General features: G+C 38.9%; 1 protein-coding gene across 1 annotated transcript in view; it reads right to left on the minus strand.

Annotated features, from left to right (window-relative positions):
- LOC119890634 (CUB and sushi domain-containing protein 1-like) overlaps positions 1–25,052 on the minus strand; it is a 156,344-nt gene that overhangs the window by 25,000 nt on the left and 106,292 nt on the right. Inside the window, exons 36-48 of the mRNA XM_038701984.1 lie at positions 24,605–24,718; positions 22,341–22,457; positions 21,901–21,972; positions 19,597–19,743; positions 16,885–17,073; positions 16,588–16,773; positions 15,516–15,713; positions 13,778–13,951; positions 8,716–8,889; positions 8,233–8,406; positions 5,575–5,763; positions 3,718–3,894; positions 1,748–1,933 (exon numbers count right to left, since the gene is read on the minus strand). Of these exons, the coding sequence (XP_038557912.1) occupies positions 1,748–1,933; positions 3,718–3,894; positions 5,575–5,763; positions 8,233–8,406; positions 8,716–8,889; positions 13,778–13,951; positions 15,516–15,713; positions 16,588–16,773; positions 16,885–17,073; positions 19,597–19,743; positions 21,901–21,972; positions 22,341–22,457; positions 24,605–24,718 (2,097 nt within the window). The remainder of the gene's footprint in view (positions 1–1,747; positions 1,934–3,717; positions 3,895–5,574; positions 5,764–8,232; positions 8,407–8,715; positions 8,890–13,777; positions 13,952–15,515; positions 15,714–16,587; positions 16,774–16,884; positions 17,074–19,596; positions 19,744–21,900; positions 21,973–22,340; positions 22,458–24,604; positions 24,719–25,052) is intronic.

The raw sequence follows: 25,052 nt of genomic DNA on the forward strand, positions 1-25,052 counted from the left end.
TGTGCGAGTAGAGGGCTAGATTTTGACATTTGGGATTTAGTACATGTAGGCAAACAACAGTAAAATTCAGTACTTAATTGTCATACTATAGGTGGACTACTGCTTAATATAGTTCACAGCACTGTTTCAGTGTCTTGTACTTGTAGTTTCAGGAGAGGGTTGCAAGATTTTTTTCCAAAATGGAATACGATCTGAAAACATAGATTGCTGTTATGAAGGAGAATCATAATACACATTTCTATTAAAACTAGCTTTTTTTTTTTATAAATCAGCAAATTCTTGAACAAATGTTGCCATTTCACAGCCACATTTATTTGTTCATGATCTGATTTTCGTCCTTTAAGTCAGTGTGGCCTTTTAGCATTCTATATTTAGTATAGTTGTAGTGTTTTCGGTCACAATAATATAATATAGTACTCTGAAACTGCATGACTCACTCTTTCTCCCCCTATCCACTCAAATTACTGCTATAACAGCCTATCTATCTAACTGAATCTAAAATCTGCGTCAGACAATGGAGTTAATGTCAGCAGTGTTTTATTCAGCCTACAACATACGGTAGTGGTGAACAGGAAAAGTAACACAGGCAGCAGCTATGGATTCCAGTGTCACTATAGCACCATGGGGACCCACTTTAATTTCCCCTAAACCCCCAATGGTTTAAAGAGTGTCTTTGAAAGCTGTTATTGTATAGCACGCACTTTATTACCATAGTGCTATGGAAGATCCAGTTCAGTTAGTGAGGAGTGACACACTTCAATCCTTTGTATCTGGGCCACACAGATATCAGATATCATTGCACACACACATAAACATTGAATATCCATGCTTTTTTTCTACAAACATCTACTTCCACAAACCTCTTACATGACATGAACAATTTTTTTTTTGTTAAATGATGTAAATTTTGTCAACATATTAGTTCACCACTAATGCCAAAAGGTACTATAAATGATTGATTTTTGTGTCGTGTGTAGCTTAATTTAAACGTATACTACATTTAACAATACATATTTACTTACTTCTACTTAATTTTATGAATTAAATCCATCTCAATAAATGCATGTAAAAGCAACTTGTAGGCTTTACTTACACAATATAAAGTATGTGTATAATGTACAATGTATGTAACATGCTTCAAACTATATTTGGTAATGGATTAGTTGCTTGTCAGTAGCATGCCAAGTAGCCTGATGCTACTGTATTCTCTGAAGAAGAGAAGATTAAGCTGTTCAACTTTGGAGGCTGAACTGATTTATTTTCACATAAAATGCTGAATAATTAAGTCCATATGCCACAAATACACTGTGGGTTTATACAAAATCTGCACTAATTTTACAGCAATGTTTATTTTTACAGCAATGTTTTACAGAATCTAGGTTGGGACCCAAAGTTAACCTGAATTGAGACAGAGATAACTTGGTATCAAAATGTATGATGTTTTCTAAACAGACATATGCACATAACATTTGCTCAGCAAGCAAAAATCCAAGTGCATTGTATAAAGCAAGCAGCAGTCTCTTACTATAAAACAGGGTCAATCAAGGTGCACATAAATAGAATACTGTGCACAACAACCAAATATCTATTTTGACTCCAGCAGAAATCCACTGCTTTGATATAAAATACTACAGAACCAAGTGCTATGATGATGCAATGATATCTCTATGATAAACAAATGTGATTTGTTTGCTGCGTCTAATGGCTTTTGTTTCATCTTTTAAAGGAGTCATGTAAGCTTGCGCACCTTGACAGACAGGCTGCGTGCCGCTCCAGGTGCAGTTGTGAAGGCAGGTCCTCTCGGCTGAGCCAATCAGACTATATCCCGCCTCACAGCTGAAACGCAGCAGGCTCTTGGTTTTAAATTCTTCCCCTCCCAGACGGGCACCGTGGGGAGGCATCCCTGGGTCTCCACAGACTCCTGGACTTACACCTATAGCGAGAACAGAGACATAAAGTTAATGTACCAAACACACACCAAAAGACAGGCACATGCACACCACCGAAGCAACCAAGGACCCCTATGCAGTCCTGAACTGATGAGACACAAAAATAGAAACACACTTAACCACATGAAATTCGAAATGCACTTGATACAGTTAATGTATCCTGCTGTGAAACAGCAGGTGTATTCAACGGATGTCCATTAGTCTCCTAATAGGGTTTAGTGATTTTATGTAACTAAATGGTAAAAAACAGGGATCGGAGGTTGTCTGTCACTGTGGCCACCATGCTAAAAGTATATGACTGCCTTCATGCTACAGGCCAATAACATTAACAAAAATATATATTAGTCATCTCATAGCCTCACAAATTTTGCCTACTCGGTCTTGTGACACACATATACAGTACACGCAGATACCCAGACTTTGTAGAACTGTACTTTGCATTTAGGCTATACCAACTTGTTCTAGCATTAAAAGCACTGAGCGTGTCACAGTTTTAGCAGCTTAAATTCCATCGGTAGGGATTTGTGAGTTTAACAGGGTACAGCTCCAAATGCAGCGTCTTGCATCTCAATGAGGTCTGCAGGATGGATTCTACCCTGTTGAGCGCTCTGTTTTGGGGCCAGCAGAGTAAGCTTATTGCATTTCAGCCGTTGAGACAGTTGACGCTGGGTTTGGAAATGATCAGTTGTAGTGTTGTGGGATCTGCGTAAGCCTACTGTAGAGGAGCACTTACAACCTGAGCAGTAAACCAGCACTCTGTCACCTCGTTTCTCGTTTCTTACACACTGGGCACTCGGTTTTTGTATTACGCTGTTTAAAAAAGTGTTGAAAATATTGAACAGCTTTCTCTCTTGTGTCTTATGTAAAGTTTTTTTTTTTTTTGTGGAGCAAAGACGATGCCATGAAAGGACAGCATAGTAATAGAGTGCCTAGTTGTCAGTAAGCTAGAAAGTAGGTCATTTTAATCAAAGATATGAGCAGCTCGCAACAGTTTGCACTATGTAAATGGGCAAAGTCCTGTCGTGTAACACATTCTCATGTGCCTAGATTCATGAGGAATAACCTTCAGCTATAGTATGCACTGGCCTTATTGAAAGTCTACCACTGTCATTATCTGTTTACAGTCCATATCAAAAGCAAATCCAGTTGAGAAGTGAGTGCTGATCTTTTTATGAAATTCTGAAACTCACAGGGACCCTGGACTGTCAATCATATTTACCTGTCGATTATAGTTAGAACCCTTTATTGTCATATAGAGCAGTGTAGGCTAAAGGTGACATTATTCCGTGTGTTATGCTGGAGCAACAACACCCTGAAGACATTTTCATACTGACTTGCTTGTGTGATATGGCAAACTCTTGTTGCACCTGATGGGATGATATTTTTAGACAGCTCTTACTCACTACTAAACTAAACTCTGTGACTTTAGTTCCCTTGCGTCACAGAGTTTTGATTTTGAGCAGTGTCTTTTGGTTGTTGTTGTTATTCAGTAGTTTTTGTTTGTATTTATGTGGCCTGATGTATAGCATCTATATATAGCATCATCTTGTAAACTCACCCATAACTTTTATGGGAATTCTTGTAATTTCATGAAGCACACTTTCCTATTGGCAGTCTCAGTATAGATGTTGATTTAAATGGGTGCGATTGCTGGATTATTGCTTAAGATTTAGAAACACTGTTAACCAGACAGCCAGCATGTTGCCAACAATCTAAAAAAAAAAAAAACACTGTACATTCTCTGCTTTATCGACCAGTGTGCCTTTACCAGTGCAGTACGGTGGTGCTCCACTCCATGTGCCGTCCTCCTGGCAGTGGCGAGTAGCATTGCCCACTAGCATTCCTCCAGGCAGACAAGAGTACTGCAGCACTGAACCGTATGTCCAACTGTGGGTTCCAGATACTACTGCATTAGGGGGTACACCCGGGTCACCACAGGAAATAGCTGCAGAGACAGTGAGAGATGGAACGACAGGGGGAGAGAGAAGGGGGGGTGGGGGGGTGTTGGTGTGTAAAATTGTGTCCAGCTATAGATTCCAGATGCTACTGCATTACATGATTCAGCTGGGTCATTGCAGGAGGCAGCTAGAGGGAGAGGGTGAGGGGTGGGATAAACGCAAGTGTCTGTTGTTTTCGTGTCTGTTTTTAAGTGTCTGTTGTTTTTGTGAATGAGAAAACAAAAGAGTTTTTATCTTATCTTTTTTTTATTTGAGTTTGACAAACTTGTGATGTCTACAAAATGAGAATTTACAAGACAATCATTTTACAAATGTAATATCAACTACTGTTACACGGTAGGTTTCCTTTGCTTACAGCTTTAATCCTTTATTTGATGTAGAGACCGTAAATGTAGGGAGAGAGAGAGACAGCAGGAGAAGGATAGAACATGCAACAAAGGTCTCCTGCTGGAATCAAACCGAGGACATTGCAGTTATGTGGTATGGGTGCTAAAACCTAGGCACTCGCTTTTTGTAACAGTTGTAATTTTGCAATATAATTTACATAGACACATGACTAAACATAACCCATACTGCTTTGCTTACACTGTATGGCAGTATAAAGTCACGACAGTAACACTTATTTTTAATTGAGTTTAATTGAATTGTCCGAGTAAGTGAAAGGGCTCAAATTATATTCCCTTCAGGTAGAAAAAGTCAAAGCAACAGACATCAGTCAAAAAAAAACTTCTAGCTTTTGCTTCAATTTTGGAAAAATCGACATTTTACAGAGCACAGGTTTCTGGAGGGCACAGATATGAAACTGCTCTCGATTTTCAATTTCTGCCAAATGACTGGCCCTCCGATATCTCCCCTTACCCCCAAATTGTATTGCTCCATCCTCTCCTTGCCCCTCAGTCGTCACCCCTCTCCCCCCAATTTTCCGATAAGACTTTGTTTCTCGAATGTAATGGTTGATGCACAGACACCAGAATTTCACCGATGTCTACCCCTCTCTCCTTCTCTGTCTGACTCCTCATCTCCACCTCTCTGTTCCTGTGTCCTCATTTTGCGGCCCTGTTCGCCTCTCTCTGGATCTCTCTCCAACTCTGAATCAGACTCATCCTCTCTATCGCTCTCTAGTTTAATCTCTATGTTTCTATCAGCTATGGTAGCTCTCTGACAAGAATGCCTATTGCCCTGAGAGATGCTCACCTTTTCCGAACACACAAACACACACACACACACACACACACACACACACACACACACACACACACACACACACTTTAAGCCTCTTTCTTTCATACTCTCGTCCTCCTTTTATGATTACTTCCCTCCCATTTCCTCCCTTGAACCCTCTCCTATTCTCTCAGTTTCTCATTCGCCCCTCATCTTCCTCCCAGTGGCTCTTCCAGCCATTTCGCTCTACAAATCACTTTTCCTGACGAATACAATGAAAAATAAATAGAAATCCAGCTACCTATGTGTACTAAAAATTCTTTTGCTGAATTCCATAAAGTTGTAACTTCTCACAATAGGACAAACATTTGCATTATAGGCGTATGAATGTAATTTTATTGCTTGTTGGTGCTCTGCTTCCATCACACTTGTCTCCAAAACTTGTATTGACATTGTTTCTCTCTATTCAAGTAATCCTCAAACTGCTTGTATTTGTTCATCCATACCTAGGCAGTGAGGGATTGGTCGGTCCCATCGTCCATCATGCTGGCATGTGAGGAGCGCAGAACCCAGGAGATAGAAGCCTCGTTTGCAGTGGATTGCCACAGTTACGCCATAGCTGAAGACTTCTGGGTAACGTAGTCCAGACTGGCGCACGCCATTCTCCACATGGCCGGGGTCAGAACAGTTCACCACTGCAGAAGAGAGCAGAAGCCACTGTTGGAACCTATTTAAACAGTTTTTATTATATAGATAGGAATTTTTCTTCACGTTGTTTAGGCCCAAATGGTTTACATGGATACATATGGGTACGGACTGCACAAAAGAACTAGTATTGAAATACTACTGCTGACAAGTGTACTGTAGTATGACTGTTGTTTTTTAAAAGTTGCATTTTGGGAATGTTTGCAGAAAGTACATATGGCAGATGTACTTTTTCCATTGTGGGACTTTTTGAAGGTACTGTACAGTTCAGAAATGTCACACTCAAATAACAGTGTGGATCAGTCACACTTAACTAAAACTTGCTCAGAACAGCCACCAGAACACAGGACGGGGTTGGGTACTTTTGTCCTTGTTGATCTGTTCAGGTCTTCTGCTAAACTGTTTTCTAGAGTACTTCTTTGTTCTCTATTCTTTCCTCAGGTCCCTTAGACTCTGTCCTGCTCTCTGGGTGGATGCCAGTCTAATAAGAGTGGAGTTTTATTTTCCACATGTCACAGGGGAGACTGACATTCACTCAAATTCAAGTCCATGGGGGACATGGATATGTGTGTGTGTGTGTCTGGCACCCTATGGGAACAAAGAAAGTTTCAGTCTCATAATTGACAGCTGCTGCTGGGAGGGAGAGAGAGGGATACAGGGATGAGACAGAAATAGTGAGGGAGATGAAAAAAGCAAGTAAGTGAGGATGAATCACTTCAATGGAAAACCCATGAGCAGCTATGTCATATTGATCTGCTGACATGACTGTGCAGAATACCAGTGTGTGTGTGTCTGTTTTACTATCATAACTGTTACACTCACGGAGGTGTTGGGAGGCTTGTAGTGTAACGACCACGCATGGTTAGCAGAGGAGGAGAACGTGTCTCTGGACATGTATCCAGCTGTGTGTGTGTGTGCACATATGAATTTTTGAGTCTATTTAGACACACACACACACACACACACACACACACACACACACACACACACACACACCCCACACTGAATGTAGCTGAATACAGCTTAATGGTAAGTGTGTGTTTAAGCTACAATTATTCACTTCTCAATTTTACAGTCTGTTGGCAGCAGATTTGGCCAAAAATGTTCCAGTTGACATAATGTAGCTAGAAGCAAATCGGGCCAACAAATACTGAATACATGCTAATTTTTGTCACTGTGGCAATGATTCCATTTGGTTATGATGACAATTTACTCGCCAACTGCTAGGACCTAAGGAGCTGGCGACCTCAGTGAAATTATCTGAAAGTGAAAACAAAGGTGAGGGCACTAGAAATGTCTACCACAGCCATCCACCACAATGCCAATGCGTGTGCGCACAACTACTTTTAACAATTATCCAATGTGACTCACAACTACTATATATGTCAGAGGCCCTTGGCAAAGGTGACATAGGTGCTTGCCTAGGGTACAAAATACCGGGGGCACTGCAAGAGACAATTTTCAACTCGGTGTGAACCCACTCCTCCCAGCTGATGCGACAACAGAGTATGCCGAGATTGTAACAAAGGCACCTACCTCTCGTTGTGAGCGGCAGAGTAGTAACATAGCTGGTAGATTTGCAATAGAAAAATGTAACAACTCAAGCACAACCTTGCTCTCTTTGGGACAGTGAGCTGCATTTTATCAGATGTGCTAAAGTCAACATGCTGTGGTTGTTTTCAGTTAGTTTTTTAACCTGCCTGTCCCTTCCAGTTCTGTGTCTGTCATACGTTCTTACTGTATTAGCCGAGCAATAACTAAATGATGACATTAGTCTCAAAATATTACAACTTTTTTTCTTGACATGTCAGGAACACAGATATGTGGGATAGATTCTGAATGTGCAGAATGTTGTGAACATGAGCAGAAAACCTGCTGAAACACAGGAGCTATTAAAGTTCAGGAGTTTGTAACTGAATTAAAATGAATTAATTTATCATTGAGGTGAAAAGGTGCCAGTTCTGCACATTTAAAGAGGTTACTTAGCCAAACAAAAGATAGAAAAGGGGAGGGAAGACTAAATCATGTGTGTTGACTCAGCAGGGACTTTATTTTGGACTTTATTCTTTTATTTTATTTTCTATAGGAGAAAACATATTTAAAAGCAACAGCAACAGAATGCCTGAGAGTCTTACTGCATTATGTTCTATACTTTTTAAAATATTTTGAATTTTCAACTGCAGCATGAATTTAGTGAATTTAGCGTTTCTCTTTATATAATTAATATAATATCTCGCCAAGGGCTCCAACACTGTCAGGGCTGGCCCTGTTGAGAGGCCACACGCCTCTGGAGCAACTAGGGATGAAGATAACAAATACCAGAGGTAAACCGAAAGCCAACACCATCTTATCTTGCTGTCTCCTATACATTCTGATCTGAATAGTGGATTTAAATAAAGCATTTACAGGGATTTACATGGGTTTTTAAGTGACTCTGTGTTAAGATGTGCGTCTGTGACCTTTGCAGACAGGTAGGGGGCTGCTCCACTGTCCATTGAGTCGGCACTGGGCACGAGCATTTCCACTGAGGATGTAACCTCTGTTACAGGTGAAGTTGACAACATCATTGAGGTTGAACTCGCTGCCATTGGTTCGCCCGTTGGCTGGGTTTCCAGGGTGACCACAAGTGATAGCTGAGGGAGTAGAGAGAAGTATGATGAGAAGTGTGAGGTGTGGAGAAAAGTATCATGTGCAGCATTGTTGTATTTTCCACTAGATATTTTGTGATATTTTAAACGTTTTGCTGGAACATATAGATGCTGCAGGAAAAGTCATTAAAAGAACAATTTAAACCCAGAAAGGCTAAGACTCTTGTGTGCAATGGACTTCCTTTGTATAGGACATTCTTTTTAGCTTGTCATATTAAAAGAAAGAGTGATAAATAATTATATTATTATACTTAGAGATGAACTACAATGGTTTTAGTTTTATAAAGTACTTACGGACGCAGACGGGTGTTGTTCCAGACCACCGATGGTCTTGCTGACAGATTCTGACTGATGTGCCCATTAGACGATATCCTAACATGCACTGGTACACCACTGTGTCACGGTAACTAGAGCCATCTCCACTAATGTGGCCATTGACTATAGGATCTGGAGAGTCACAGTGACCAGCTAGAATAGGAAGAAATGAAATGAGATTAATGCAGTATAAGGACAAAAAACTTCTTCTCCTTCTTCCTCACTTTCCCTATCTCGGGCTTTAAAGTCATCAGTGTTGGTTCACTGTTCCCGTAGTTACGACCTTAAAAGACAACAGTTAGATTGCCAAGTGATTTACAGGCGCTGTCTCAGTACTTAAACTTCTGAATGTCGGGGGAGTGATGTCATCAGCCCATCTGCAAATCAATATACAAAGACAGCACAGCTCCATGACTGCGGCCTAACCATGCAGCAATTACAGATGCACTAAAAGTCTGTTAAAGTGGCCTTGAAGTACCACATAATTTCATGATTTCGTAAAACTTGAGCACATAAATTGCAGGACACATCTTGAGAGCTTAGGTGTGGAGAATCATTGAATTGTATTCAATACCATTACAACTATTAAGAGACCAATCACCCGCATTTCAGTCAATCCCTTGCTTCATGTTTCTGGGCCTCATGAAGTCAATAACTGAGGCCCAGTACATTTTGATGTATTTCACATTTCTCAAACGATTTTATACACTTTCGTGAATGATGATTAATGCTGTAAAAACAGGCATCTAGAACATTGATTATTTTGCAGAAGTCTTTGGATTTCTTTCTTTATTTCTTTCTTTCTGTCTTTCCTTTTTTATTTTCTTTGTTCAGTCTAATTTTATAAAATCATTAGGACACACCAGATAAAGAAGGTTTTATCATGAATACCAAAACAGTTTACAGCAGTTAACATGTCTAAGAGTTTTTCTGAAGCAAATTGTGATTTATTGTGCCATCAATATTTGAGCCAACAGAATACACAGAGGAATGTGTCAAATATTCCACACTGAAATGCTACAAATTATAGCCTTTCCAAAATTGTGAGGAACAGATGTTCTGCTTTTTTAAAGAGACAAATCTCTTCAATAAATTCTGAATAAAATTCCATAAAATCAGATTATGTATATAAAAAGATTGTGGAACCTTAACATTAATGTGTGCCAGTGTCAACATCACTGACCATATGATCTATTCATTATAAACTTTTTTTTTATTATGTTACTTTTAAACAAGCGTGAGACTGATGGAAGCCCTAAACATATATTTTGGGGGGTGTAGAGGGGTAATCTTTTAAAAATAGACTTAAAAGTGGAACAATACAGTATAATACAGCACTTGCAAAATGCAACACCTCTTGGGAAAGACCTTCACATAGCTTGACTTCAATCAAACTTTCAAGGTTGGTCACTTTTTCCACATGTAATAAACAACATCCTGATGTGACTTGATGTGATGATAACTTTTCAGTCTTAATACGAACCCAGTGAATTTGCAGTCTGTGTTGAGAAATGCAGTACAGCTATTTGAACCAAATAAAACCCACATCTTTGTCTGATATTAGACAGAACTGTCTTGTTACACTCCATTTCTATGAGCTTGATGGAGTTTAGGTATATTTTACCTGCCCTTGTTAGCATCGTAATCTCAGAATAATAATGTGAATGTGGACATGCCTTGATTTATACATTCATCACATGAAATGGGCATCTGCATATAGCTTCTTACTCAGGCCTGTAACTCCAAGGCTGAATCACTGGAGTAGAGTGTGCATGTAAAATCAGGATTAATCATCTCTGGTCAGAGCTTAATGTTTTAAGTAATAACATGTCTCAGTAGCATATCATTTGAGTTACTGAAGCATGTGCACAGTTTATCTCACTTGCTGGTCTAATTTTCATGGACCTTACCTAGGCACCTGTCACAACCATATTTATTAATGAAGCCTAAGTACATAAGTTTACACATTTCCATTAAAAATGGCCTTTACGAAAGTTCATGACACGTAACAAGTACTACACACGGCTTAGAGTCTCTCTATGACTGTGGAATCTAGTGATACCACGGCTTACAGCAGACAAACAGAATGATTTTTAATCACATTTTATGTATTTTTATTTTGTACATAATGGCCCTTTAAATTGGCATTACAGCCAGTCTGACCGTTGAAACAAGGCACTAATCAAATTGGATTTTATGCAGAAATGAAAAAAATAAATGATACAAGAGATCTTTAATGCAAGCTGATTACAAAACTTTGATTTTATTTCATAACAGCTTACAACATTTTATTCCCAGTGAACTTGCCCTCTCTTCTGGTTTCGATGGTTCACACCATTCAAAATGTTGAATTTCTTGTGTAACTATTATTGATTAGCTTTGCTAATTTAACGCCTCTTCTCCGAGTTTGCTGATTTTATAGCAGGTGTCAGGTTAAACTGTGACCATTTCATAATTTGTGGTGACTTTAATTTACATGTATGCTGTGTTAGCAAACTTAAATTAAAGACTTGTTAAAGACTTCTTAAATCTTCTTAACTCTTAATCTCACTCAATCAGTGTCTGGCCCAACGCATGAAAAGGGACACACATTAGACCCAAGTGCTGTCTCATGGCTTACGTGTTCATGTAAATGAAATCTGTAACGTATGTATTTCAGATGTCTTATTTACGATTACAGTCCCATGTTTTGTGGTCAAATCTCCTTTTGCACACTGCCGTCATGTAATTAACAGTCAAACCCCGGCACAGTTCTCTGCTGCTTTCAAAGACTCTGTGCTCTATAACTTGGATGGAGGTGATGCTACTGGTGCTGATGAACTTATTACTCTTTTTAATTCAACCTGCACAAACATCTTGGACTCTGTAGCTCCTTTGAGGATGAAACGCACTAAAGCACTTTCAGAGCCCTGGTTGAATGACTCCACCCGTGCGCTCAGACGTGCATGTCTGCAAGCTGAGAGAAGGTGGAAGAAAGAAACTCAGAGTGTCATATGAAATCCTACAGCAATATCTATCTGACTATCAGAGAGCTGTAAAATCTGCAAAATCTGATTTTATTTCTAAGCTGGTCACCAACAACTATCACAGGCGACAGGTTCTTTTTAATATGTTTAACACCATTACAAATCCCCGAAACTCTGCTCCTATTACACCTACACCTCTCTTTCCTAAAATTATTTGTTGAGAAGATTTTTGCTCTTCGATCTTCTGTAACCACATCCTCTGACCATGATCCCTCTGTTCCTCCTATGTGCCTTACGGTTCTAGATCAGTTTGAGCCCATCTCAATCTCCTCCCTATCTGAGGTGGTCCATCATCTGCGGCTCACAAATTGTCACAGCATTCTCTCTCGTCTGATTAGAGAAGTCTTTGATACCGTTGGACCATGTATTTTGTCATTGATAAATACCTGTCTTGTCTCTGGTTATGTTCCGTCCTCCTTTAAACGCACTGTTGTACAGCCCCTGCTAAAAAAGGAAAATCTCGACCCCTCTGTTCTCTCTAACTTCAGGCCCCTCTCTAAAATGTCTTTCTTATCTAAAGTCCTGGAGAAAGTTGCAAACATTTTTAATTAATAATGTTTATGAAAAGTTCCAGTCTGGCTTCAAACCCCGTCACAGCACTGAAATGGCACTTTTAAGAGTTTTAATGACCTGATTTTAACTGTTGACTCAGGAGTCTCTGCCGTCCTAGTGTTCTTAGACCTCACTGCTGCCTTTGACACTGTTGACCACTCAATCCTCTTGTCACGGTTGGAAAATTGTGTGGGAATCAAAGGTACTGCACTTTCATCTAAAAGATAGGAGCTTCTCTGTCCACCTTGGTGGTTATTCCTCTGAGACAGCCCCATTTACCTGTGGTGACCCTCAAGGTTCTGTCTTAGGCCCCTTCTTATTTTCTTTGTATATGCTGCCCCTGGCCTCCATTTTTGAGAGGTATGAGGTCTCTTTCCACTGTTTTACAGACGATATTCAAATTTATTTGCCCCTGAATGTAAAAACAGAGGGCTCACTGCAGCCCCTGCTTGACTGTATGAAGGACATCATCACCTAGATGAACCTAAACTTCCTCAACCTAAACGGAGACAAGACAGAGATCATAGTGTTTGGACACCCTGAACTGCTTGATGTAGATTCTCGCTGCCCTTTAACTTCAAACAACTGCTCAACTGTGAGGAGTCTTGGTGTTGTATTGGATAGTGCGTTTAAATTTGATAAACAGATATCCGCCACTGTTAGATCCTGCTTTTTCCAGTTGAGAACTATAGCCAAGGTAAAGACCTATCTCCCTCCAAACATTTTGGAGAGGGTGATTAATGCCTTTATAACTTCCCGCCTTGACTATTGCAACTCCTTATATGTAGGCTTAGACAAGTCATCTACTCAGCGCCTGCAGTTAGTCCAAAATGCTGCTGCCCGCCTCCTGACAGGAAAGAAGAAGAGGGACCACATCACACCTGTGTTGCGCTCCCTCCACTGGTTTCCTGTTCATTACAGGATTGATTTTAAAATCTTACTTTTAAATGCCTTAATGGATTGGCTGCATTGTACTTAACAGAGCTTCTTCACGTTCATACTGCAGCTAGAGTGCTGAGATCCACCAATCTCCTCCTCCTGGATGTACCCAGAAGCAGACTTAAAACCAGACGCGATCGAGCCTTTAGTGTAGCTGCCCCTAACCTGTGGAACAACCTGCCACTCCATATCAGAACTGCCCCAACTCTCTAACGTTTTAAATCACTATAAAAACATGTCTCTTCTTTGGCATTTCCTTCGAGTTAAGTCTTTTATTATTCCTGGCAATTTTAATATCACTATATATCGTATACTCTATATTATAATGTACTGTATGTAATTGCTGTACTTTTACTGTATAAGTAGTGTCTTGTTGTTGTATTTTAACCTGTGAAGCACCTTGGTCAACCTTGGTTGTTTTAAGTGTGCTATATAAATAAAATTGATATCAATATATTTATCCCAAAGTTGGTTAGGATAGACCACAACACAATGCACATCTTTACATGTTTGATCAGTCTTACCTAGACACCTGGTCTCCGTTCCACTCCAAAGCCCGTTAGCGCCACACTCTCTGACATGAGACCCGACCAGTGTGTAACCGTGGTTACACATGAAGATTGCAGTTGCTCCAAATGTAGTCAACGTCCCCAGTTTGGTCCCAAAGGGTGGAGAAGGAAGCTCACCACAGGAGATGACTAAATAATAGCATAAATATGATAAGATCATGTTGTTACAAAAAGACACTGGAAATTAGATATTACATAGCATTATGGGGAAACTGGTACAGTTATATTTTCTGTGTTTTCGAAAATCAGAATTTGAAATGGGTTATGTTGCCAAGTCTTCATAGACTGAATTTAAACACTGTAAATGTAGTTTTCCAATACAATACCTGCTGAATTAGATTTAGGTCAGAAGATATAAGATCTTTCCCCCTTAATATCCTTGGAGACACTGTTTCTAAACCATTGGCCAACTTGAAGAATAGACACTTCTGTTACATTGCCAAATCCCTCGGAGCTGCTGCAGTGTTAGGTAGGTCAACTCAAATACTGGATCATGAAAAAATATTAAAATGTTTTTAAATAAAATTTAAAAAACACTGTTATAATGTAAGATAGATTTAATTTTTTTGTTTAAAATAATTATCACAGTCCCAAACCAATATGCAGTGGTTGAGATAACCCTGGTAAGACTTTAAAATAAAAGAAGTAGTAAGGGAAATAGAGAAACATACACAGGCTCACACAGAAAGTAGCTCCCTGTCAAGCTGTCCCTTTCCGACTATCAAACCTACCTGTGGCAGCCAGTACTATACACGGCCATGCTTCCTCTCAAACTAACTGAAAAGCACATGCTTTCTTGGCACAAAAGAAGCAAATCCATCAGAGCAATAACTTTCTCAGACTTTTCCAGCTGTTTTGCTTGTGCCAGGGTGGGTACGCTGTTTTGATAACTTATTCATGACAGGTTGTGGCAGTCCCTACAACGCAAATATGTACAAGGGAGTGCGAAACATTTACTGTAATAAAATCTTATATATGGCTTTAGGTCTGTGTAGACTCATAAATGTATATAAAAGTTATATGTCACCCTGAGTGCCAATAGAACAAGCGCATAAAACATATATATACACCGGTATATATTAAAGCTGGAGTGCAGGACTTTTACATATAAATGAACGTCCATTACAATCAAGCCCTGGCTAAATGAATTCACACAATTCTGATTACGCTACTATCTGCAGTACTCTGGAGTTTTTAAATCTGGTGTTTGTGTTGACATTTCCATGCTGGAGCACCAGTTGTGAAGAACTTTATTCCAACCAGCATTACCAGAGCTGAAGGGGGGAGCAAACCAGGGTCCTGTGGAGAGAGTTTATTTTGATTGCATACTTTGTGTTAATATTTGTTGGCGATGTTGTATTGTGTGCAGTCATGCCAATAAAGCAACTTGAATTGAGATTGAACAGAGATGACACAACTCCATTGCTTCATCGTCAAAAAAGGAAAGTGATCGACAGCAAGGACAGACACAAATAACCATTGGTGTAGCCTTTCCTTGTTGGAGAACGCTGACAGAAGAGAAGGGACTGAGGGCAGACACGGATGTTGCGTTGCTGCTCTTGGACAGGCTGGTATTTGTTAAATATTTGGAATAGGCTATGTAGCTATTACATTTAGTCTACCAGTTGAGATTTCTTTTGCATAGGATAGTAATGTGTTCATGTAGGGTGTTCATGTTTGTAGAAATGCTTACTCTTGCATGCAGCTGGGTCATCTGACCCCTCCCAGGTCCCGTTGGCAAGGCAGCGAAGAGTTCGACGGCCTACACCCAAATAGTACCCTGTTGAGCATTCCAGCATCACCATAGAACCAAACTCTCCCGACCTACCAGAAAGCAGGCGGTAGGTCATGTGATCTGACAAGGTGCCCTCAATGCTGGGGCAGTGGATGGCTGGAAAATAAAATGTAATGAAATTACAATTTAATAAAAGCTTCATGTGTGTCCTTAACCATTAGTGATTTACTGCCATATAGTTTCAGTTTACATACAGCACATGCCAACACTAAATAATACACAAGTCTCTATAATCTATAATTTATAAATTTGATATAAAATCTATAATATTATATATGGGTCCAATCCATAATGTAAATGGCGATATGCATTTCTGTGAATTTCAAACTTTCATTTCTCTACACAAACAAAAATATTTTTTCATATCCCACCCCTGTTTAGAAAGAAACTGTACAAATACATAAATTAAAATGCATACATTTACTCCATGCACAGCATACCATTAATTTTACTCAATAATAAATGATCCAATACATAATACCCCCATTTGCAAATGTCTATAATGCTAATCAATATGAACAAAAGACATTTTTAAAATATCATATTGTCCATTAATGTATCACACACTGGCAGCATGTTACAGCTAAACAACTTTGAAACTGTACCAGTTGGTTTACATTGATATTGTTTAATCTAATCTAAAATAATTAATATTGTGCATTGTAAATGTTTTTCATACAGTGTCAGTCATACACTGACGATATTTTACTCTTGACCGTGGAAACATTAGTTTGATAAATAGAAAACTGCAACTCAACTTACTAGCTTATTGCTTTCAACTGCATCTCGTGGCACACAGACATTAGACAACCATGAAAACTGAGCAAACTCCACTCTGTCCACTGGGAAAGACTGCACAATGCAGTGAAAAGCTCCAGAAATAGCTAGTAAGTGGACCTTGAGTTAAGATTTTTCTTTTTGTCTACTCACACTCTTGACTGTCCTTAAATCATTGTTAAAAAATACTTACGTAGACATCTGGGTGCTGAGGCAGCATTACTCCAACTGCCATCCTCCAAACACACTGCTGTCATTGGAACCCCAGGGTCCAGGTGGTAACCATGATTACAATGGTAGGTGACCTGGCTACCAACAGTGTACTGGTTAGCGCTGAAGCTACCGTTGCCTGGTGACTGGGGGATTCCACATGAGACAGCTGTTGCAACACAAAGAGAGAAGTGCTGTAGGGAAATCCTTCTCAAACTGTAAGGTTTTAATGCTTATCAACTTTTAGATGACGAAGAATGTACTTAAAAATAACCTGTACCTTGACAAAAAGGTGGTGGTGCATCCCACTGGAAAAGCCCATTGGGGTGGAGCCTGCAGGTGGCATTGCTTGAGCCTACCAGGCGGTAACCTCTGTTACAGTAGAACTGAAGTCTGCTACCTGGACGGAGTTTGGTTCGGTTGACCACGCCCCCATTCACTGGAGGATCATTAATGCTACAGTAGGCAGCTGGAGAGACAGAAACATAGAGAGGCAGAAGAAAATTTTTTTAAAAATGTAAGTAGGTCTGGCAACATTACCAGGCATTTTGGATAAAAGACATATCAAATATCATCCATGTCCATTGTGGCATTACAGCTGTCAGTGAATTACAAAACATATAGTGACTCAAAAACCTGTGAACAAGTTACAGACACAAACAGAATACTCTAGAACAGGTATCAAATAAAGTACTTTTTCTGATACTTTTACAGGTAATGTAATGTTTTTGTCTTCCTGAAGTATAAAAGCATAACTGCTAGAGCATGGAGAGCAATCTAAACATCCGGCAGAACACGCCACAATCGGCCACTTGGCTCTCTCTTCCCTGTCTGATGTGGTCATTGCTCAACCTGGCCTTGGCTCTTCTCCCTTTTGGCTTCACATTGGTGGAATGACTTTCCCACTCCGCTCAGGACAACAGATTAAATGTGTAATTATTCATTTTCATTTATAAACCTTTATTTTCAAGAAGTATCTTATGTCATCCTCTCCCCAATGAGTCATTTGACCTCTCTTTGGTTCACTCTATCTGCTCTAATATCAACCAGTTCTATTTGCACCACTAATTTTATATCTTATTAAAGTCAGGAAATGAAGGCCCATTCCTTAAATTCATTACTACTGAATGTTTATTATTGTAATAAAAAGGATATGAACTCTTCTTCTTGGATCAGTTGCTGTTCCAAGAAGAAGAGAACTGAATTGCACTGGTGATTTTATTGAGACTTTTCCAGAAAAATCTCAAATCACGTTGGAAAAAAACAAACTTCACGCCTATATTTAACTGTAAGATCGTACTAATATATAATTTGACAGGAATCTGTCAAATTATATATTAGTACGATCTTTTTGACAATTTGACAGGAATATGTCAAATTGTATATTATGAATGTAATCTAATTGTGCATATGTAGACAGGATAATCAGATATGTGCTGAAGTGGTTTCTTTCCTGTGAAATGAGATCTCATATCCTGTGCATTGTGCTATACTAGAAAATGCAGCAAGTTAGTTAGTTGTGCCTTTCTCCAACAGCTGCAGGGTAATGGATAATTTAGAGGCAAAAGATGACACACACCATATTGCTATGTTGGCTTTCAGTGATTTAAAATCATTTTACCAGACATTTGCCAGCCAAACAGTTATCAATACACACAGAAATTGCGCAGCATTCATAGTTTTATCCACTGCAGTGGTGTGCTTCTTCTTCTGCTAACATTGGCTGCTTTTACTTTTATTTTGTCATCATCTTTTTACCTGTCTGTGACAGCTACCAACAACAATGCTTCCCTGAGACAGTGACAGACTTGTTTAGTTTGGCTTTGGTTTGAAATTGCTTTAGCTGACTAATACAAAGCCTTAAATGTTTATGTGAAAAATATAATAGCTTGGTTCTCACACTTGCTGTAGACATTTTAATAATAAATATTGTTGATACTACTACCACTGCTGATACTTACTTAAAACATACTACCTCCCGTACATGTTAATAGCCTGACCAAAGCACCCCTGATAGAGGACTCTGATAGACATAATACATGCACACACATGATAAACATACATATACAATACATACTTTACTATATGTATGGTATGCTTCAATATAAAGCACACCAGAGCACAGAACGTGTATGATAAGTGTATAATGAGTGAAAAGTCTCTACAATCAATTTTCTGTAACTGAGATTGGCAGCCGTCTTCAACAAATTCTTAACAAGTTAAAACCTATGATTAAGTGGCAGCTGAAAAACGTCACAACCCAAATCGAACAAGGCTAATGGTCATAACACAGTGCTGGCAAGAACCTGTAGAGATAATACACTCAATCTGAAACAAATTGTCAAATTCACAAATTGGATTTAGTAAATCTCATTCACTCTTAATTAGCCTAATGCATTAAAAAGAACATTTCCATTTAGAAGTGTTTTCTAAATGATCATGCTCAGGCACCTAGGATCCTTGATGCATCAATTAATTTTCACGATAAGAAAGGCGTTGGGGTTCGTTATTCATGCTAGTAGAGACAAATCACTTCAGCCAACATTAATCAAAGATTTTTCAACATAGCAGCACGGGTAAAAAATTGTATGTACTGTGAGTGAAAGCAGAGATAAAGCAGAGAAAACAGTTGGCAGTTTTCTCGACATAGTGGTACACTCATCCTCTTGCCTCAAACAAACTCACAAGGTAGCTTTCCTTCATGACAAGGCAAGCAATGTATATTTAAATTTAATTTGAATTTAAAAAAAATACCTAGAGCAGAGAACAAATTAGACTGACCAGTAAACTGACACATGTATGATATCTTAAGCTTTAAGATAGGATCTATTTAGATGCTTTAAGATTTAAAGCATCTACAATAGATAAGGAGATGGCTGAGGTATTATTTTGCTGATATTATTCTCCTAATGACAACATGGTTACTAGCTGACAATAAGCAGAGTAACACTCAACAAAAGGAATGATAGAAAAAGAAACATAATGTATGTACCTGAATATCGTATCTTGAATCCTCTCTTGTTTGTTGCGTGGTCAGTGGACCATCGTAGATAGAGCTGGTTTGTTTTAGATGTGAAGTTTAGCTGAGATGAGTGGTTACCACTTAGAGCGACAAGCAAAGGGCTTTGTCCTGAGGATCCTAGAGAAACAAATGAATGAGACACAGAACAACTGTGTGTACAGTGTGCTGTATATTTTATGGTCTCATGTTTATGCATGTGTATATATCATATGTCATTGTATTTAGTGGCCTGCATGCGTGTTGGAGGGAAAGGTGGGCCATGACAGGGATAATCTTTGATAAATATTACTTCTTTCACATGTCCGCATCAGTAAATTCACAAATTCCAATAATCTTACAATCTCCCAGAGGAATATTAGCCTAACCTGAGACGGCGATGACCAGTATGCTGCAATCAGAATGTGTTTTATTGTTACTGAGACATGGAACACATGAGTGTGACAGCATCATTAAATTGCTTAGAACACCCAAATTACTTGTTGTACATGTATTCTGATCAAAGCATATTGTTTAGCTCAATCTCTGGTTTATTGACCACAACCCCCTCCTGTGCTCATGCCGATTGTCTGAACCAAGTGGTTGCAGCTCAGATTAAGTGTGGTCTTGTTTAGAAAGACACAGCATGCATCTATGAATTTATTTTGCACTAGAGTTTGTAGAGTTTCTACATATAGCCATGTACCATTAATTTAAAATGTTTCGTTTAAAATGGCCTACAAAGACAAACTGAGTTAATGTTGACACCTATTGAAATTCTGTTCCTTTCAACAATGCGAATCAGAAACAACTCCAGTCACAGCCATCTACTCCACAGTGATGCCATTGCTGTCAGCAACATCAAAGGCAGCTAGTCTTTTTAGGACCAGGCAAGATAAATACAAATAGACAGAGCTGAGCGAGATAAACATATTGGCAGTATATATGCTCATCCCTGCGAGTGGATTCCAATACAAATGATATATTTCAAAAGCTAGTAAGATCTAATTTGTGTTTTGTTGGCTTGTATGTATGTTTGCTGTTTTAGAAACTAAGCTGTGCATGATTTTAAAAATCTGGTAACACTTTCTATGAAGATCATTGCTATAATGACTTATGCATATATTTATAACATGATGCGTCCATAAGACATTATAACAATTGTTATATGTTCTGAAAACGCCTAGCTGGGAACGCTAGGGTGCGTTTTGGAGGCGCAGTGTTTTTTTTCGAGACATTGTGGTTGCTATGATACATAATTTCCGTGGAGGCGATGTGCTGCAAGTAGGGTAGCCTACTTAATTTTACTGGATGCAAAAATGTCACCACAAAGTATGTAGGCCAACTTGCTCTGGCCCTTGCTCTGCATGAAGAGAAGGCTGAAACATGAGAGCACAGACTGTCCGTACGTGGATTCATGAGATTTTGCAGGCGAGAAAACACTTTGGCGAGTAGGCACATGGTTTCGTTCAAGATCGGATGTGCTCGGTGCGGTGTTTGTCCGGCCCTTCCTGCACTGTGATTGGACGGGTGGGTAAAAACTGACAGTGAAGAGTGCAGCGTTTTTCCCAAAGTTGAACATTTTTCAACTCTCGGCGGCCGGAAAAAAACTGCCCAGCGCGGAAAAGTCGCTCAGTGCCTCGTCACACTCCTGACGTTTTTACCAGCTTGGAAAAACTCTCCCATTGGAATTAACTGAAAAAAGATGCTGGCATCAGAAAAAAGCGCTTTAGTGGACATGAGCCCTAATTGTTTGCTTTAAGTAAAGTGAATGAGTTTTCTTGATGTAATTATGTTGTATTTTTGTGCTAAACTGCAAAATGTTCAAAATTCATACAGATTGTTCATAAAGTGAAGAAACATAAATAAAATTTGTTTTCCTGCGCAAAATGTGAGTCACTTTACTTAAAGCAATGTGTTATAAGGTCTTATAATTAGTTCATATGGTATTATGTCCACCTGTAATATATTATGCAGGGATAGATATTTTAACACTTTACTTAAAGCAAACAAAGACATGCTATATAACTTTAAACATTACAATAAGCTATTATTCCATTTTATATCACTAATTCTAAATGTTGACTAAAGTGTATTTATAACGAGGCAGAGTCGGTGGTTATAATGTGTTATGGAACATGGTCGGAGATTCCAACACCACAAATGAGAATTAAGTGTTGTGCATCTTATTAACTGTTGTGCTACTTTTCATAAACAAACATGAATTAAAGCTGCTTTTGTGTATGTGTGTGTGTGCATCTAGGTGTAACAAAAATAGGGAGGAAAAGCTTTGTATACCATCAAAAATCTCCAGTTCATCAAACTGTTTCTCGCTGTGGAACATCTCTACATAGATATTGATGGTGTAACCTAGGAAACAAAACAAATTATTTACAACCACAACCAAAACCCTGCAAAATGCAATATAGAAAGGGTATACCACACACACACACACACACACACACACACACACACACACACACAGACAAATGCACAAACCAAAGAGCAGATGCACATACACACTGCCTTGTAAGCATCACTTTGACACATCCTGTATTTTACATATAACAGCATTCCATAAAATGTACTGTACATACAATAATGCTGCATACAGACAGTCTCTCACACTACACAACATATAATCACACACACACACACACACACACACACACACACACACGCATAATAAACAGCAGTCTAGACTTGTATTGGTTGCACCCCCTCGGCACAAACTGTACCTGCAACCATATGGAGCAGCCAGGAGCATGTCTGGCTGTTGGGGTAGTTGCTAGGAAACCCGGGGCTTAGTATCACTCCTGATGATGATGACCGCTCCTCATTGGCTGGGCATTGGGCTAGAGGAGGAAAAGACAAAGTGAAAACTCTTCTGACTTTTTGTATATTTCCGGATTCTAGCAACTCTCCCAATGTGCGTCCTTTCCACCCATCTCTCCGTTCTTGTTTAGGGCCTTACTTGTTGAATTCCATTGTACATTGTTTTTCCTGAGCACAAGCGAGACGCTAGAAGCCTCTCCCCATTTTTCTGTGTGACGACTGGTAGGTAACAAGATTCCAAAGGAACTGAACTCTAAGCTGTGCAGGGGAGCCTTTTGGTTGCCTGTCCTCTTACAAGAGTAATTAACTTGCTTTACAATGGAATGGAGAGTCTGTTCATTCCACATGATGACAAAGGCTGAGCATCTCTTAAACACAAAAAACTTTTTTCTCAATATAGAAATTCAAATCAGTATTCAGTTGTCTAATTGAAATACCAGGAGCTACCAGAACGTCCTAATTTTGATGCGTTAATGCTGTTAAATGAAAATACATAATATTATATAATATAACTTTCCTGAAATCTCTTCAGTCTGAAAACTCAAATGTCCACTGAATAAACATATTTAACAACTTTTGAGTAATATAAGGAAATGAAAAAGTGGAATAGGTTCACATAAGTTTTCTATCTAACATTTTCAACACACAACACTAGGACTGTTGGATGATGATAAACTGTCAGTACCAATGGTGTAACATTACATAACCGGCAGCGCGTGTAGATGCAGCAGCCGGTAGCTCCTTCGAACTTTGCTACACTTTTCCGGCTTTATTACAATAACACGTGTTACCTATGACAGAAATACAGTCATTGGAAAAGGAAGATGGGGTTTTGGGTTAAAGAGCAGCAGGTTTTTGTATAGTTTTCAAATGTTTGAAAAAGTTTAAGATATTTTTTGCCAAAATGTTTGCCTGTGTAAAAAGGCTACTGTACTTCAGTCAGGAATTTGCTAACATTTCCAAAAATGACATGTGACAAACCACTGGAAATGATGCTGTGCTGCTTTTACATAGCTGGGTTTTAGTAAGAAGTATTGCACCATTTGCTCAAAACACAACTTTTTTTCTAGATGCAATGTCGGTAATTAAGGCCACATTTGTTTGAGCACTATATATCTTCTTTAATCTATTTATTTACCCCCATTTTGCATTAAAACTCATTTCTTTGGTGAAAAATGACTCAAGACCCTGATGAGATAAAATTACCTTCATCTTCATCATCAAATGTGTGATAATATAACCATCACTTTATGTGATTCACTGTCGAATATAAATGCTATGGAACAATGGGTGCTAAGAGGTGAAAAGAGGTGATATTAAAGAGGTGGTATTATGCTCAGGTTTCAGGTTCAAAATCCTATTTAGGGGTTGTACCAAAACAGGTTTACATGGTTTAATTTTCAAAAAAACACATTTTTTTCATACTGCACATTGCTGCAGCTCCTCTTTTCACCCTGTGTTGAAGGCTTTGTTTTAGCTATGGAGGATACATCTTGTCTCTAAATGATGAGGGTAGCTAGTGTTTGGAAAGGAGAGGAGAGGTGTGCTCAGTGTTGAGGGCGTGTCGTCTAGTCGTTAGGCGAGCATTATGACACGTATTTTCATTGTGACGTCACAAGAAAGGGAAGTAAAGGCTGGACTACAAACGAGCTGTTTTCAAGCAGTTCAGAGCAGTATTTTCTGTGGGAGATGGGAACTCCCTTTGGGGTGGACTTTGCAAACCTATTACATGCACAAAAAAGGTATATAACTCAATAAAGGAGAGGGAAAAAGCCAAAAACCATAATACCACCTCTTTAAATATATTTTCTAAATAATTGATTGAAAGGGACCTCCCCCAATTTTACACATTAATATCAGCTTATAATTCATGTCCTATATACAGTAAATTCAGTTTAACAAGACAATTTGAATGATTATTTGCTATTGAAACCATAAATGCTAACATCAGAGAAATGCTCCAACATGAACTATAGATCAAAGATTGGTAAAGTATAATTTGATAAGCTTAGTTGTAAGGATACATTTATTTGGAGAACATTTTTACATGACACAACTTCAGTTAACTATAGACTCAAACCATAAAGCATCACCATCTGAATTTCACACTGACATGCACATAGCGTATGCAGTGTATTGTGTATAGTGTTTGGGAGTGTTGCCTTACCTTGGCATGTTGGGGGCGGGGCTTCAAAAAGCAAATGGGAATTGAGTTTACACATAAGCTCTGCCTTTCCGACCAATGTGTATCCAGGTAAACAGCGGTACTTCACAATATCACCTACCACAGGAAATAAATAAAACTTCTATTAAGTGTTTCTGCAGAGTTGGGTCTTCATGACAGCACAAGTAAAAATCCCTGCACAAATATTAAAAGTTTTATATTACTACTCACATACCCCAGGATATTTCATACTAAAAAGATGTTGGAAATATAGCCTAAAATTGCTTGTCTAAACTTTAGAGTACATTGTTGAATGGAACATAGACTGTGGATTTTGTCTCCACCATTATATTAGATTAGTGCTAGGCAGGGATTTCTTTACAGCTAGTATGGACAGTGAGAACAATTACAGCAACCAATAACCTGGGCTTTTAGCTGTTTATTTTGCAAG

Source organism: Micropterus salmoides, unplaced genomic scaffold (assembly GCF_014851395.1).
Source record: "Micropterus salmoides isolate LMB-PRFRI ecotype aquatic unplaced genomic scaffold, ASM1485139v1 Ms_hic_scaffold_6, whole genome shotgun sequence".
Taxonomy (NCBI): Eukaryota; Metazoa; Chordata; class Actinopteri; order Centrarchiformes; family Centrarchidae; genus Micropterus; species Micropterus salmoides.